General features: G+C 46.3%; 1 protein-coding gene across 1 annotated transcript; it reads right to left on the bottom strand.

Moving 5' to 3' along the window:
- Positions 1-7498: 7498 nt before the first annotated feature.
- Positions 7499-12619, bottom strand: LOC116957482 (odorant receptor 131-2-like). Its single transcript, XM_076056447.1, has 2 exons — positions 12164-12619; positions 7499-8053 (listed from the first exon to the last, which is right to left on the bottom strand). The coding sequence occupies exons 1-2, from the start codon at positions 12617-12619 to the stop codon at positions 7499-7501; spliced, it is 1011 nt and encodes a 336-aa protein (XP_075912562.1).
- Between the last annotated feature and the right edge of the window lie 3376 nt (positions 12620-15995).

The raw sequence follows: 15995 nt of genomic DNA, 5'->3' as shown, positions 1-15995 counted from the left end.
GCGAGCATAAAAAAAACGCTTTGGCCATGATATTTTCACGCAGAAGAAACGATTGTTAATGCCTTTACTATTATATTGGTTGTATCCTCATGTTTGTTTAATGTGTGTTGTGCACATTGGCATATTAATGTTTTTTTACTATTCTAAGCTCTTGCTTTCCTCAGAAGGAAGTATCATTGTTCCGTGTCTGTCTGCTAAAAAGCCCATTGTGCTCTAATGGGTTTGAACACAATTATTGTTGTTGTCGTTGATTATTGTACACTCACTCACATGCTTTGGTGTTTTTCTTGGAATATGATTGTAAAAAAAAGGAAGTGCTAGCCCTTGGAGAATATATATGTTCATTGATACTGTGGTTGCTTTTTTGTGTCGTGACCTTTTCAACATTACAGTCAGTTCTGCTACAAATGCGTGTTTTCATAACGCGAATTGGATATAACGCGAGACACCCATTACTCTAATGTGTGTGTGTCTGTGTGTGCGCCTCTCTCTGCTTGTGTGTCTGTCCATGTGTCGCCGTGTCTGTGCTTTGTCTCTCTCTCAATTTTATCAATCTTTGGAAGAACGTAATCAACCAGTTAGGGTGTTGACTGTTGTTGTTAGCCGACGCTCTGTGTTGTGTTGCATTCTATTTCTAGGTTTACTGTTTGTTTTTTCATTCATTCTTACCTGACGATGGTTGCTTTTGTTGCAATCAAAAAGTCGTAATCTATTATTATTTTATTTTATACATTACTTTACCAAAAGAACGAAAGAGTAATTCATGCAGTCTCGAAAGTTTAGAATCTAGTTTTTTTATTTTATTTTCTTTCTACGTGACTTTACAGAAAGATCCAAAGAGTTATCCTATTCTGTTTACCTTTCCATTCACAGTTTTGTCGATTACAGGGCATGTCTCAATTATTGAGCGTATCTTTCTTCGAGAAATTCGCTATGACCAGCATTTTTTTTAAATTGCGCACAATTTGTTCGCAAAATGAGCTAAATGTTCGCTTGTCGAGTGGCGACGCTCTAATTGGTGGGGGGGAGAGGGGTGGGTGGGGGAAGCGGTGTGTTTGGGGGATGGGGGCGTGGCGGCGATAATTAATTGAAATGCTGAGGACAGGCACCTGTAAGCACTGTGGTTGTTAATGTGTGCTAAAGTGCGGTCATGCATGTTTATGTGCACACCTATCAACCCCTTATCAGTGCCCTACCTCATTACAGACCAATTCAGACCTTCTTGGCCCTTATACATCTCAACGTTCATTCTACAAAGTTGCATCACAAGGGAGAAACACAAATAGATAGACATTTTTATTTTATTTTGCCCATATTGACACGTCTGTACGCCTCATGCACCTGCAAACTAATTTTCCCTGTACAAGAATATAACATTTTATGTTATATTCATTTATTAAATAATTATCATTTGCATTTCTCACGTTAAAAAAAATGTTCAGGAGTGGAAAATGTGAGGGCGGAAACGTAGCTCAACTTTTAACATGGGACTGAGTCAAGAGGAAAACGATGATCGTTTTACAAGTTTTTGCCTACCAATCAATTTTCACTGAACGTATCTCACTCGTTAAGCGAGACATGCCTGTAATGAACACTACTTTTTTCCGTGGGGTGGAGGTAGGTGGGGAGGTTCGTGCGGCCACAGAGAACCCCACTTTGTCCTGTAAAGTGGTGTGACTGGGTGATATGGATATCATCATAGTGCACATCCAAAGGAACGTCCAAAGGAGCGTGCACTGTTTGTAACAAATAACTCTCAGCCTTAAGCGTGGAAAACCATCAGTTCCCGAAGAACTGCATTGTGGTCTTCTTTGTCTTATGCCCCCATTAATACATTGAGACAATGTCCCTTATGAGGCTCGCGGCGTCCCACTGTACACGCGTGTAAACCTCGTGCGATACGGGCAGCACAGTTTTGGGGTCCTCCGGCCCAAAGACCTGGAACAAGCTACCAGCTCATGTTCGGGATCCATCCCTGAGTGTGAGCCAGTTCCGCAAAACAAACTCAAGACAGTGTTGTTGTTTCAGAGAGCCTACTTCAACGTGTGATCAATGCGCTTTCGTGATGGACGCATAAGATTGCACAATATAAAATGTCCCCATTTACTTACCAACAGATAGCATTTAGAGGAGGAGACTTTAAACTTTTAAAACTGTCATGGTTTATATTAGGAATCGTCAGGACAGTAGAGCCACCAAATGATCACTTTTACGATTCGACTTTGACAACAACTCTCAACTTCTCTGTTCACTGCCTCTGTTCCCTGACAATAAACCGTAGCCCACAACATAAACACCCCAACTTTTATACTATATTCATATCATATTTTATCACTGACATTCCACGCAAACATTGACAGATTCTAACCGATCAAGTTACACACGCACACGGAGGAATGTTTACAAACCCATTGTGGGAATTTAGGATAGGATTCGCATGTTAATTGATGCACCAGGGTAGGGGCCCCCATAAGCTATTATAAAAGCCTGGTGTTCGATGTGCCCGTTTGTCCGTGTGTCGGTTTGTCTGTCAACTAAATGATGAGAGCCTTTCAGCAGGCCTGAATCAAAAAGTTAAAGAATGTGGACCCCCGCACCACCCCCAGATGTGGGTGCAAAAAGTTGATCCAACAGGTTTCTAAAAATTGTCGACCCCCCCCCCCCCCAAAAAAGAATATAATTTTGTAGGCATATATGCCTACACACCCAACGTACACTATAGTCAGTAGTATCTACTCTCTACTGACTTTATATATGCCTACACACCCTACATACAATAGAATCAGTAGTATCTGCACACATTTGGGGGGGGGGGGGGGGGGAGACGAGGACATCAGTGGGGGCCACGGGTGAGGCACGGAACGTCAAGGAGCACTCTGCAGGAGCTAGAATAAGGTGGCCACGGACCCCGAAATTCTAGTATTATAAAGCTGGTGTCATCTTACGTGGAGCAGGGACATTGTATTCTGTAAAAGGGTGCACTGCAAAGTAGAGTAATGTGGGTATACCGCAATGCATCGCTGTGTAAACGTTGTTATTTGTCAAGGCAGCCGCATTGCATCGTGGATAAGGGCGTGCAGCATTGTGGATAAGAGCGTTGTCGAGGAGGGTGTTGCATTCAAAGTGTTCGCAAGCTTGGTGAGAATCATATTATGCGCTCACGTCAACTGCCGATTTGTGTGATACACCACGGTCTACAACACCACCACTTCTAACATCACCACCACCTCGAGCATCACCACCACCAACCTCTATAGCATCACCACCAGCTCTAGCATCACCACCACTACCTCCATCAAAATCAACAACAGCTTTACCATCACCACCACTATTTCCACCGTAACTTCGACCATCACCACCAATAGAAACATGGTAAGGCCAATGTCACAACTCTGAGGGCTACTCAACACTATTCATAGCTGTTGTCAGAAAATTATATTATGCTGACACTATAACTGCATAATATAATTCTAATACTTTGTTTTATTTCACGTGGACAGAGAAAGATATATGGATGAGACATTGTCTGCTTACCGAACTTCAATTGATGAGGCGAGCGTCTATAACAGGGGATTGGCAACCAAAATAACAACAAGATGAGCCTTTTTTCTATTTAGGAAAATGGACTTCCATGGTGAACCGGACTTCCATGGTGAATTGGATTACCATAGCGAAATTGGACTACGCTGATGAACTAGACCCCCATGGTGAACTGGATTTCCAATGTGAACTGGACTACTATGGTGAACTGAACGTCCATGGTAAACTTGACTTCCATGGTGAACTAGACTTCCATGGTGACCTGGACGAACATGGTGAACTGAACTTCCATGGCGAACTGGACTAGCATGGTGAACTGGACTACCATGGCCAACTGGACTACCATAGCGAATTGGACTACCCTGGTGAACTGCACTACCATGGCGAACTGGACTACCATGGTGAACTGGACTACCATGGCCAACTGGACTACCATGGTGAACTGGACTACCATGGCCAACTGGACTTCCATGGCGAATTGGACTACCATGGTGAACTGGGCTACCATGGTGAACTGGACTGCCATGGTGAACCAGACTTCCATGGTAAATCGGACTTCCATGGCGAATTGGACTACCATGGTGAACTAGACTACCATGGTGAACTGGACTTCCATGGTGAACTGGATTTCCATGGTAAACTGGACTACCATGGTGAACTGGACGTCCATGGTAAACTGGACTTCCATGGTGAACTGGACTTCCATGGCCAATTGGACTACCATGGTGAATTGGACTTCCATGGTGAACTGGACTACCATGGTGAACTGGATTTCCATGGTAAACTGGACTACCATGGTGAACTAGACTACCATGGTGAACTGGATTTCCATGGTAAACTGGACTACCATGGTGAACTGGACGTCCATGGTAAACTAGACTTCCATGGTGAACTGGACTTCCATGGTGAACTGGACTACCATGGCCAACTGGACTACCATGGTGAACTGGACTACCATGGTGAACTAGACCACCATGGTGAACTGGATTTCCATGGTAAACTGGACTACCATGGTGAACTGGACGTCCATGGTAAATTGGACTTCCATGGTGAACTGGACTTCCATGGTGAACTGGACTAACATGGCCAACTGGCCTACCATGGTGAACTGGACTACCATGGTGAACTGGACTGCCATGGTGAACCGGACTTCCAATATGAACTGGACTACTATGGTGAACTGAACGTCTATGGTAAACTTGACTTCCATGATGAACTAGACTTCCATGGTGACCTGGACTACCCTGGTGAACTGCACTACCATGGCCAACTGGACTACCATGGTGAACTGGACTACCATGGCCAACTTGAATAGCATGGTGAACAGGACTACCATGGCCAACTGGACTACCATGGTAAACTGGACTACCATGGCCAACTGGACTACCATGGTGAACTGGACTACCATGGCCAACTGGATTACCATGGTTAACTGGACTACCATGGCCAACTGGACTACCATGGTGAACTGGACTGCCATGGTGAATCGGACTTCCATGGTGAATCGGACTTCCATGGCGAATTGGACTACCATGGTGAACTGGACTGCCATGGTGAACCGGACTTCCAATGTGAACTGGACTACTATGGTGAAATGAACGCCCATGGTAAACTTGACTTCCATAGTGAACTAGACTTCCATGGTGACCTGGACGAACATGGTGAACTGAACTTCCATGGCGAACTGGACTAGCCTGGTGAACTGCACTACCATGGCCAACTCGACTACCATGGTGAACTGGACTGCCATGGCCAACTGGACTTCCATGGCGAATTGGAGTACCATGGTGAACTGGACTACCATGGTGAACTGGACTGCCATGGTGAACCGGACTTCCATGGTAAATCATACTTCCATGGCGAATTGGACTACCATGGTGAACTAGACTACCATGGTGAACTGCACTTCCATGGTGAACTGGATTTCCATGGTAAACTGGACTACCATGGTGAACTGGACGTCCATGTTAAACTGGACTTCCATGGTGAACTGGACTTCCATGGCCAATTAGACTACCATGGTGAATCGGACTTCCAAGGTGAACTGGACTACCATGGTGAACTGGACTACCATAGCCAACTGGTCTAGCATGGTGAACTGGACTACCATGGTGAACTGGACTACCATGGTGAACTGGACTACCATGGTGAACTGGACGAACATAGTGAACTGAACTTCCATGTCGAACTGGACTAGCATGGTGAACTGGACTACCATGGTGAACTGGACTTCCATGGTGAACTGGACGAACATAGTGAACTGAACTTCCATGTCGAACTGGACTAGCATGGTGAGCTGGACTACCATGGTCAACTGGACTACCATGGTGAACTGGACTACGATAGCGAATTGGACTACCCTGGTGAACTGGACTACCATGGTGAACTGGACTTCCATGGTGAACTGGATTTCCATGGTAAACTGGACTACCATGGTGAACTGGACGTTCATGGTAAACTAGACTTCCATGGTGAACTGGACTTCCATGGCGAACTGAACTAGCATGGTGAACTGGACTACCATGGCCAACTGGACTACCATAGCGAATTGGACTACCCTGGTGAACTGCACTACCATGGCCAACTGGACTACCATGATGAAATGGACTACCATGGCCATTAGACTTCCATGGTGAACTGGACTTCCATGGTGAACTGAACTTCTATGGCCAATTCGACTACCATGGTGAATTGGATTCCCATGGTGAACTGGACTACCATGGTGAACTGGACGTTCATGGTAAACTAGACTTCCATGGTGAACTGGACTTCCATGGCGAACTGAACTAGCATGATGAACTGGACTACCATGGCCAACTGGACTACCATAGCGAATTGGACTACCCTGGTGAACTGCACTACCATGGCCAACTGGACTACCATGGTGAACTGGACTACCATGGCCATTAGACTTCCATGGTGAACTGGACTTCCATGGTGAACTGAACTTCTATGGCCAATTCGACTACCATGGTGAATTGGACTCCCATGGTGAACTGGACTACCATGGTGAACTGGACTACCATGGTAAACTAAACTGCCTTGATGAACTGGACTTCCATGGTGAATTGGACTTCCATGGTCAGGGAACAGCAACAAACATAACAAAAGCCGTTTTTTTTCTAATTCCAAGAGCCGCACTGCAGTCCTTAAAGAACTGCCATTGGCACCGCAATGGCAGGTTCTGCGGACCCCTGCAGCAGAGTGATGGAGGCCTTCATCCAGCAGAGACGATTTGCAAAGGTGGTGCGCATGTACCGCCGATCACATTGGTGTATCACGCAATAGCAGCGTGCGTCAGCGGCAGCTCTTTCTCGGACATGCTCGGTGTCTGAAGAATTTACGTCGAGACGGTTCCTTGAAAATGGCTACATTTGTTTGCGTCACTTTTTACGAAAGCGGAAGTGATGGAGGGTGATTTTCTTTTTTAGTTTTTACATGGCAACGTTCGAACAAAAAAAATTCGTAACCATTTCGAATTAAAATCGATTTGTTTTCTCGTAATAAACAATATTATTGTAGTGTATCTGAGACCTCGGAGTTGGCCTAACCACTAGTTTGAAAGTTTGAATGTATTTTGGGGCGAAACGGTGGCGAGATGTTAACTACCTCGCCTGGCTTACAGGGTGCCATGAGTACGATCCCGACCCCGACCCCGACGCCTGCGGTATAATTGAAGTTTGCACGTTCTCCCCGTGGTCGTGTGGATTTTTCTCCGGGTTTTTTCCGGTATTTTCCTCTCCATTTAGAAACAACATCATGCGTTTCGGGAATTTGGCTGCGATAAATTTCCACGTGACAATAAGCCACTTTGTTGAGCTATCATTTGTGATGGCTAGGTCGCTTCTGCAAAAAAAGCTATACAGCTCAGTGGGCCTTATCTGGTGAAATAAAAATAGTTTAACTTAAGTAATTTGTTCATTCAGTTGCCCACACGGGAGATCCGTGGTGGCTCCACTTAAGGATTCACTCGCTTCGAACGGACGCAGCAGAGGAGCCTCCGCAGGTCCTTCACGATCTCCTCGTCCCTGACGCCATAGAGAAAGGGACTCATGAAGCGCGGGACCACGTGCAGCACAAAGTATATCGTGACGCGAACTCCATACAAGCCGAGGGGGCTCAGGTTTAAGAGGCCCACAATGTTGTGGGCCATGGGCAAAGCAGCGGGCAGGAGGCACAGGCATAGCTGAATTCCGTGCAGCACGATGGTCTTCAGAGCCTTTGAGAAACTGCTCCGTCTCTCTGACGCCCTTTTAGCGGCGCGAGCCGTCAGGATGTAGGCAATCAGCACGCCCAACGTGCACAGGACGAAGAAAGTGTACAGAAACACGTTGCGAATGATGATGGTCGCCTCCCCGTAGGGCAATTGGGCGTCGAACGTGTTGATTTCGCAGACCGGTTCGCTGCCCGTCAAGAAGGGCGGCCCGCTCGCGAAGTAAAGGCCAAGGCGCAGGGTCGGAGCCAACAATGACAGCAGCCAGATGCAGGCGACTGCCTGCAAAAATACCAACAACAATACAAGTCAAATGTGGATAAGAGAACATACAACAGTTAATTACATAATGCCATCTGATTCATCATGAGATGTTTTTGAGTTAGATCATCGTGCAGGTATAATGCAAAATTTAACAGTAACCCTGCACCACCTGACAGAGGCCATCGAATCACGTCACGTGGCATATTATACCGATCGATTTCATGTTTTGTAACACAAATTAGAATGTTGAAACACAAAGCTAAATTCTGATATGTATTTTTTCTGGGACATTTTCCTATAGGCTAAACCCAGCATTATCAGGCGTTAATAAACGCTGATCTGAGAATAGGGTTTCCCCTTTTTTTCTGGCAACAAATAGGTGTTAAGATGTTAAAACACCAAACTGAAATCTTTTACAAGGAATCATGTCCACGCCTTTTGGCGTCCTCTGGCCTAACACCGTTTTGAGACTAGGCTCAAAAGAAAGCTGTCTCTGGTGTGGACCAATCAGTTTCAAAGACAATGCATGTATTATCAGAGTATGTTTTTTTGTTTGCATTCTGACCACAAGTATTGCGGTTAATGTAGACATGATTGTTTGGCTACGACTGTACCACCCCTTATTGAATTTTGTTTCAACCAAGTAACCGCCGTGGCCTGACCCAACATCATTCTTAAAAATAAATGTTTGAACAATGAACGTCACTATTTTAACCAATCGTCAACTTTGTTAGGCATATCCTAACTAGCTAATAACTGCAAGCAAAAAAAATATTCAATGCACACTTTGCACGCGAATGTAATGTGTTTGTGGTCACCTCTTGGAAACACGCATTGTTTCACGATCAATGAGTTTAGAAAGGGGCCGTCCATAAATGACGTCACGCGATTTTTTACGAATTTTGACCCCCCCCATCATCACACAGTGTCACAAAAAGTAAGACCCCCCCTCAAATATGACGTCACAAAGCTCTGCCCCCCCCCCCCCCCCACAAATAAAACATGCTTAAAATCGCTTTAAACTATTGTCATTTTTATGCGTATTTAATGTGCCGCTGCACTCTGATGTTGTAGGAGAACATTTTTATAAAAAAAAGTCTAGTTATTTAAAGTTGCGCATTTTGATGTGACGTCACATTTCTCAAACCCCCCCCTCCTGTCACACATCTTCACAAATGTCTGACCCCCCCCCCCCCCCGGTGCGTGACGTCATTTATGGACGGCCCCAAAGGTCGTTAATATTGTTTCAGGTCGCCATATGGATTTCAATTTAAAAGTAATATTTTTTATTGGCAGATGCATAGACATGATTATTCACCAATGACTCTCACGTTATGATGCAATTTCACACATTTATAAATCACCTCACGTACCCCTGGGGCGTCACTGTTTCCATAACCGTTGGCCACGTATGGTGCGAAATACGTTCAAAGTACATACATAGAGACCCACAGACTCATCACATAGAGACCCACAGACTCATCACACTGAGAACCACAGACTCACCACACAGAGACCCACAGACATAGAGACCCATAGACTTACCACACTGAGAACCACAGACTCACCACATAGAGACCCACAGACTCACCACACAGAGACCCACAGACTCACCACATAGAGACCCACAGACTCATCACACTGAGAACCACAGACTCACCACATAGAGACCCCCAGACTCATCACACTGAGAACCACAGACTCACCACACAGAGACCCACAGACATAGAGACCCATAGACTTACCACACTGAGAACCACAGACTCACCACATAGAGACCCACAGACTCACCACACAGAGACCCACAGACTCACCACATAGAGACCCACAGACTCACCACACAGAGACCCACAGACATAGAGACCCATAGACTTACCACACTGAGAACCACAGACTTACCACACAGCGACCCACAGACTCACCACATAGAGACCCACAGACTCACCACACAGAGACCCACAGACATAGAGACCCATAGACTTACCACACAGCGACCCACAGACTCACCACATAGAGACCCACAGACTTATCACACTGAGAACCACATACTCACCACACAGAGACCCACAGACATAGAGACCCATAGACTTACCACACAGCGACCCACAGACTCATCACAAAGAGACCCACAGACATACTGTAGAGACCCATAGACTGGAATAGATTTTATGTTGAAAAGTAATTTATTTAGTGTTGTGTGTTGTCCTTCCCCTGTACCTCCAATTATCACGGTTGGCTACGTACGGTGCGAAATAAGTTTAACGTTTTCATGACTACACTATATTTTTAATTTTACCAGGTAAGACGCACTGAGGTAAATAGCTCTTTCTCGTAAAGCGACCTGGCCACAAGTGATAGTCCAATGAAGTGCCTTATCACGTGGACTATTACAGTAGCCTCACAATCTAAAAGCGTGATGTTGATTATAAATGTCGAGGGAAAATCGAAAGACCGGGAGAAAAAAATCCACTCGACCATGGGGAGAACGCGAAGACTCCAAATATACAGCAGCAGGCGTCAGGGTCGGGATCGAACCCACGACCTCCTGTATACCAGGCGAGGCAGTTAACATCTTGCTACCACAGAGACCCATAGACTCACCGCACATAGACTCAAAGTCTCACCACACAGAGAGCCATAGACTCATTACATAGAGACCCATAGATTGGCATGATTTTAGATTGAAAACTAATTTGTTTAGAACTCATTTTTTTGCGCTTAGTTTGTTTGCCATCTTCCGCACATCTGATTAGCACGATTTTATACATACGATGCGAAAGAAGTTCAACATACGGTACATACAAACAATGCGGCAAAAAAAAAACAATCTGAACAAATTGGCCAATGACAACACTGTACGTGTGGCCTTGAAAGGAAAAAAATAACGGGCGACATTTTAGGCGATAGGCCCTCTTCATAACACGTTAAAAAGGGGCCATACATCGTAAACGTCACCTAATGTGTGTTGTGTTGTTATTGTTTGTGCTTCTACATAACTACCAACACAATAATCAACTCGCTACCACAACATGCTTGTATTTGTTTATATTTTAAACAACTGTAGATTAATGTAATATATATTATCATTGCTTTGAATGTTTTATTTTATGTTGAGCATCAATGTGATCATGGCGCTTTGAGTGCCAGATTTGCGTCAGAAAGGCACCAAGTATGTAAGCAAAACAAATATTGACTTCACTCACTCACCCGCCCAATTATTCATCCACTCACTCACCAACTCCCTCACTCACGCACCCACTTACCCACCCACTTAGCCACCCACTCACTAACCCACCCACTCACTAACCCACTTATTCACCCACCCACCGACTCATCCACCCACCGACTCACCCACTCATCCACCCACTCACTGTAGTGTAGAATTGTCTATGTTTTATCTCTGTGACGATGAATGTGATGATGGCGTTGTGTGTGTCAGAGTTGTGCCAGATAGGCTGAGCTGCCGGTGCGACATCTGGTGTACCTCAGTGGGTGGCAGATGTCCACCCACCTCACTTACCCACCACACTCACCACACTCACCCACCACCACACGGACTCGCTCACTCACCCACCCACTCACTCACTGACTCACTCACCCACCCACCCACTCGGTGTAGCATACAATTGTATACGTTTATCTTTGTGAGTATGAATGTCACGGCGTGGCTCTGAGTGGGCAGATTTTAAACAACACATTTACAGTTGACTCACGCACCTGCATGCCCGAGCGCCGGTGCAACAGCTGGTGGTACCTGAGCGGGTGGCAGATGGCCACTAACCCACTAACCGACTCTCTCACCCACCCACTCACCCACTCTCTCACCCACTCACTCACCCACTCTCTCACCCACACACTCACCAAACTACTCAACAAACCACTCACTCAATCTCCCACCCAATTACTCACCCACCCACCTACTCAACTACTCACTCACTCACCCATTTCACTCACCCACTCACTCATCCACCCACACACCGATTCGCTCACTCACCCACCCACTCACCCACCCACACACCGATTCGCCCACTCACCCACCCACCCACTCCTACACTCAATTGTCTACGTTTATCTTTGTGAGCGTGAATATCACTGCGGCGGTCTGAAGGGGGCAGATTTAAAACAACAGTTTGACAATTTGCGTACCTGCAGGCCAGAGCGCCGGTGCGACAGCTGGTGGTACCTGAGCGGGTGGCAGATGGCCACGTACCGCTCCACGGCCATCGCTGCAACGCTGAGCACGCTGTTCACGTGCAGCGTCATGCTGAGGTTGACCTGCAGGGCGCAGAGCACGCGCGACACCCACACCAGCTCCGACCGGAGCACGGTGAGGGCGCCCGACAACAGCATGTACGTGGAGTCGCACGCCGTGAGGTTCGCGAAGAGTATGTACTTGGCGCTCTCGCCGTACGCCCTGACACGAACGAGGAGGCACGCCATGAGGACGGAGAGCGCGAAGGTCGGCACCCAGGTCAGGGTGAGGATGGCGTAGAGCACGAAGCGACCGCCGTTCCAGAAGGGCGAGGGAGGCCCTTCCGCGTGCTGGGTCTCGTTCCTCAGGGACTGAGAGCCGTTCGCCGATGGCCCCACAGCGCTGGCCATGGCATACGCACACGCAGAACGTCGACGACGGTGGTAATGCTGCTGCTGATGATGATCTGCGGCAGAACGAAGGTGTACACGGGGCGGGGTGGGGTAAACGAGAGAAGGAGCGCGTTACGAGGAGTTACACAGCGAGAAGTGTTGGGGGCAGTTTGGCGGTTACGCTGCGGGGGTGATGCTTGCATCGTCGCCATCGTCGTCATCTATCTGTTGTCCTTCCGTCCGCACCTCCGATTAGCACGGTTGGCTACGTACAGTGCGAAAGAAGTTCAATATACGTACATACGTAGACTCACACAGAGACCCATAGACTGACACAGAGACGCATAGACTCACACAGAGTCCCATAGACTCACACAGAGTCCCATAGACTCACACAGAGACCCATAGACTGACACAGTGATCCATAGACTCACACAGAGACCCCTATACTCACACAGAGACCCATAGACTCACACAGAGACCCATAGACTCACAAAGAGACCCATGGACTGACACAGAGACCCATAGCCTCACACAAAGACACCTATACTCACACAGAAACCTATATACTCACACAGAGACCCATAGATTCACACAGAGATCCATAGACTCACACAGAAGACCATAGACTCACACAGGGACCCATAAACTCACACAGAGACGCATAGATTCACACAGAGACCCATAGACTCACACAGAGACCCATAGACTCACGCAGAGACCCATAGACTCACACGGAGACCCATATACTCACACAGAGACTCATAGACTCACACAGAGACCCATAGACTCACACAGATACCCATAGACTCACACATAGCCCCATAGACTCACACAGACGCCCATAGACGCACACAGGGACCCACAGCACTACCCGGTTGTGTGTTGGAGAGTAAACCCACTGCAACATGTACAATTGGAGAACTGTGACGTTTCACTGGTAATTACAACAACCAGCATCATCAGGCGACAGCTGTGGAAAAAAATATTCTCTCTCAGTCTTAAATGGCTGTTGTAAATCTACTTCTCCAGTTTTTTTTTAACCAGGTAAGGTCATTACTGAGCTGCTGCTTTGTAGATCTTTTTCAGAAGCGACCTGGCAATCGTAAATGATAGCCCAACAAAGTGGCTGATATCATCAAATACTCGAAACGCGTGAGGTTGATTATAAATGTGGAGGGAAAAAACACCGGAGGAGCCGGAGAAAAATCAACGCGACCACGGGGAGAGAGACATGCAAATTCCAAATATACAGCAGGCGTCAGGCTCGAATCCATGAACTCCTGTATAACAATCTAGATGTGAAGCTTTCGTGACTGCAGGGATCCATGCTCTCTGGTTCTTTCGGTAAAGTCACGTAATTGTTTCTTGCTGTGATTGTCCCACGTGATGACGGATGCGTGTATTGCGCCCGAAACGTCGTGATTTAATTTATTTTATTTTATACCTTAGTGACTTTACCGAAAGAACCGAAGAGAATGGATTCTTATTCTCGGTTCTTTCGGTAAAGTCACGTAGAAGGGAAACAATCAAATAATAAAAATATAAAACAATAAAATTCTCACGACGTTTCGACTGCAACACAAGCAATCATCATCAGGTGTGAAAACGACAGCAATAAAATTTTTTTGAAAAGTGGCGGTTTTTTTTTACGTTAGCACCACGGAGAGCGATTTGGCAGTTATTCAGATGGACGAGTCCATCTATGTTCGGAAAAGAGGAGGGGGGAGACGAAAATAATGGATGCGGTCTGAAAGCCACCGTAAGCGTGAACAACCAATTAAGACCCAAAATGGTTTATCAAATCCTTCCAATGATTGCAAAGCCAGAATCCATATTCTCGGTTGAAATTTTCTCTGTGTTTGTATATGTGGATAGCCTCATGAACGAATCTCTCATGATAACCAGATGGCTTGCAGAGAACCTCTGTCTTGGAGAAGTCAATGTCATGTGAGCCTACTGAATTATAACAGTGATCTGCCACGGCCGAGGTGTTGGTCCTACCGTGTTTTAGGTCTGCTTTGTGTTCACGGATGCGGTCCGAGACATGTCGTTTGGTTTCTCCAATGTAACTACTACCACAGAGGCAACTTAGTTTGTAGACGCCAGGGTACTGTATGTCCGGAATCACATATTTTACAGACGGAACTAGATCACGGATTTTATGTAATGTGTTGAATCGGACCTGGATCTTGTGTTTATTCAAGATTTTGGAGATCTTTTTTTGTGATCCCCGCAATGTAGGGTAAAGTGATGGCTTTGAATGGCTCCTCAAGAGGGTCCTTCTTCATGGTTGGAGTGATAGCTTTGCGGATTGTGTAGTCGGAGTAACCATTAGCCTTAAGAGCTTGGTGTACGTGCTTGAGTTCACTGGCTATGTGTTCCTGGTCGGATATGCATTGGGCTTTATGGTGCAGAGTCTTGATGAGGGAATTCTTTTGGGATGGATGGTGGTGGGAATGCGGTTTCAGGTAAGAATCCGTATGGGGAGCTTTCCTGTAGACAGAGTGGCTCATTGAACCATCAGGACTTCTTTTTATTAGGACATCCAAAAAAGGTAGCTTGCCATCTTTTTCGATTATACAGCTTACCCTTCGTCGCATAATCTCTACTATCAACCCCCCCACCTAAAAACTGGCTCGTTTTCTGTCTGAAATCCTGCGGCCTTTCACTGAAAAAAACACCTCTGCGGTACAAAATTCTACTCACCTGGTATCGACAATCACGGGTATTTTCCTGTCCCCAGACGACCTCCTTGTCAGTTTTGATGTAGTTTCCTTATTCACCAAAGTTCCTGTATGTGACACCATCGCAATAATTGAAGACTTGGTTCATCAAGGACTAAACACTGAGGTACCCCCCCCCCCCCCCCCCTTGGTGAGACACTGCTTAACCAATGCATATTTCACTTGGAATGGAACTTTCTACAAACAAACTGAGGGTACCCCAATGGGCTCCCCCCTATCTCTGGTTGTAGCCAACATTTTCATGGAGAAATTTGAGACTGACGCCATCCAGACTGCCACTCTGCGCCCAACCTTATGGAAGAGGTACGAGGATGCCACTTTTGTCATCTGGCCACATGGCCAGCCTGCTCTAGACCAATTCCTCGACCACATCAATTCCATACACCCAGCCATCAGATTTACCATGGAAGTCGAAAAAGATGGCAAGCTACCTTTTTTGGATGTCCTAATAGAAAAGAGACCTGATGGTTCAATGAGCCACTCTGTCTACAGGAAAGCTACACATACGGATGCTTACCTGAAACCGAATTCCCACCACCATCCATCCCAGAAGAATCCCCTCATCAAGACTCTGCACCATAGAGCCCAATGCAAATCCGACCAGGAACACATAGCCAGTGAACTCAAGCATGTACACCAAGCTCTTA

This window comes from Petromyzon marinus, chromosome 75, assembly GCF_048934315.1.
Source record: "Petromyzon marinus isolate PM22_M1 ecotype Great Lakes invasive population chromosome 75, UKy_Petmar_22M1.pri1.0, whole genome shotgun sequence".
NCBI lineage: Eukaryota > Metazoa > Chordata > Hyperoartia > Petromyzontiformes > Petromyzontidae > Petromyzon > Petromyzon marinus.
Note: the sequence above shows the minus strand (reverse complement) of the source record. Positions and strands in the feature narration are given on the sequence as shown.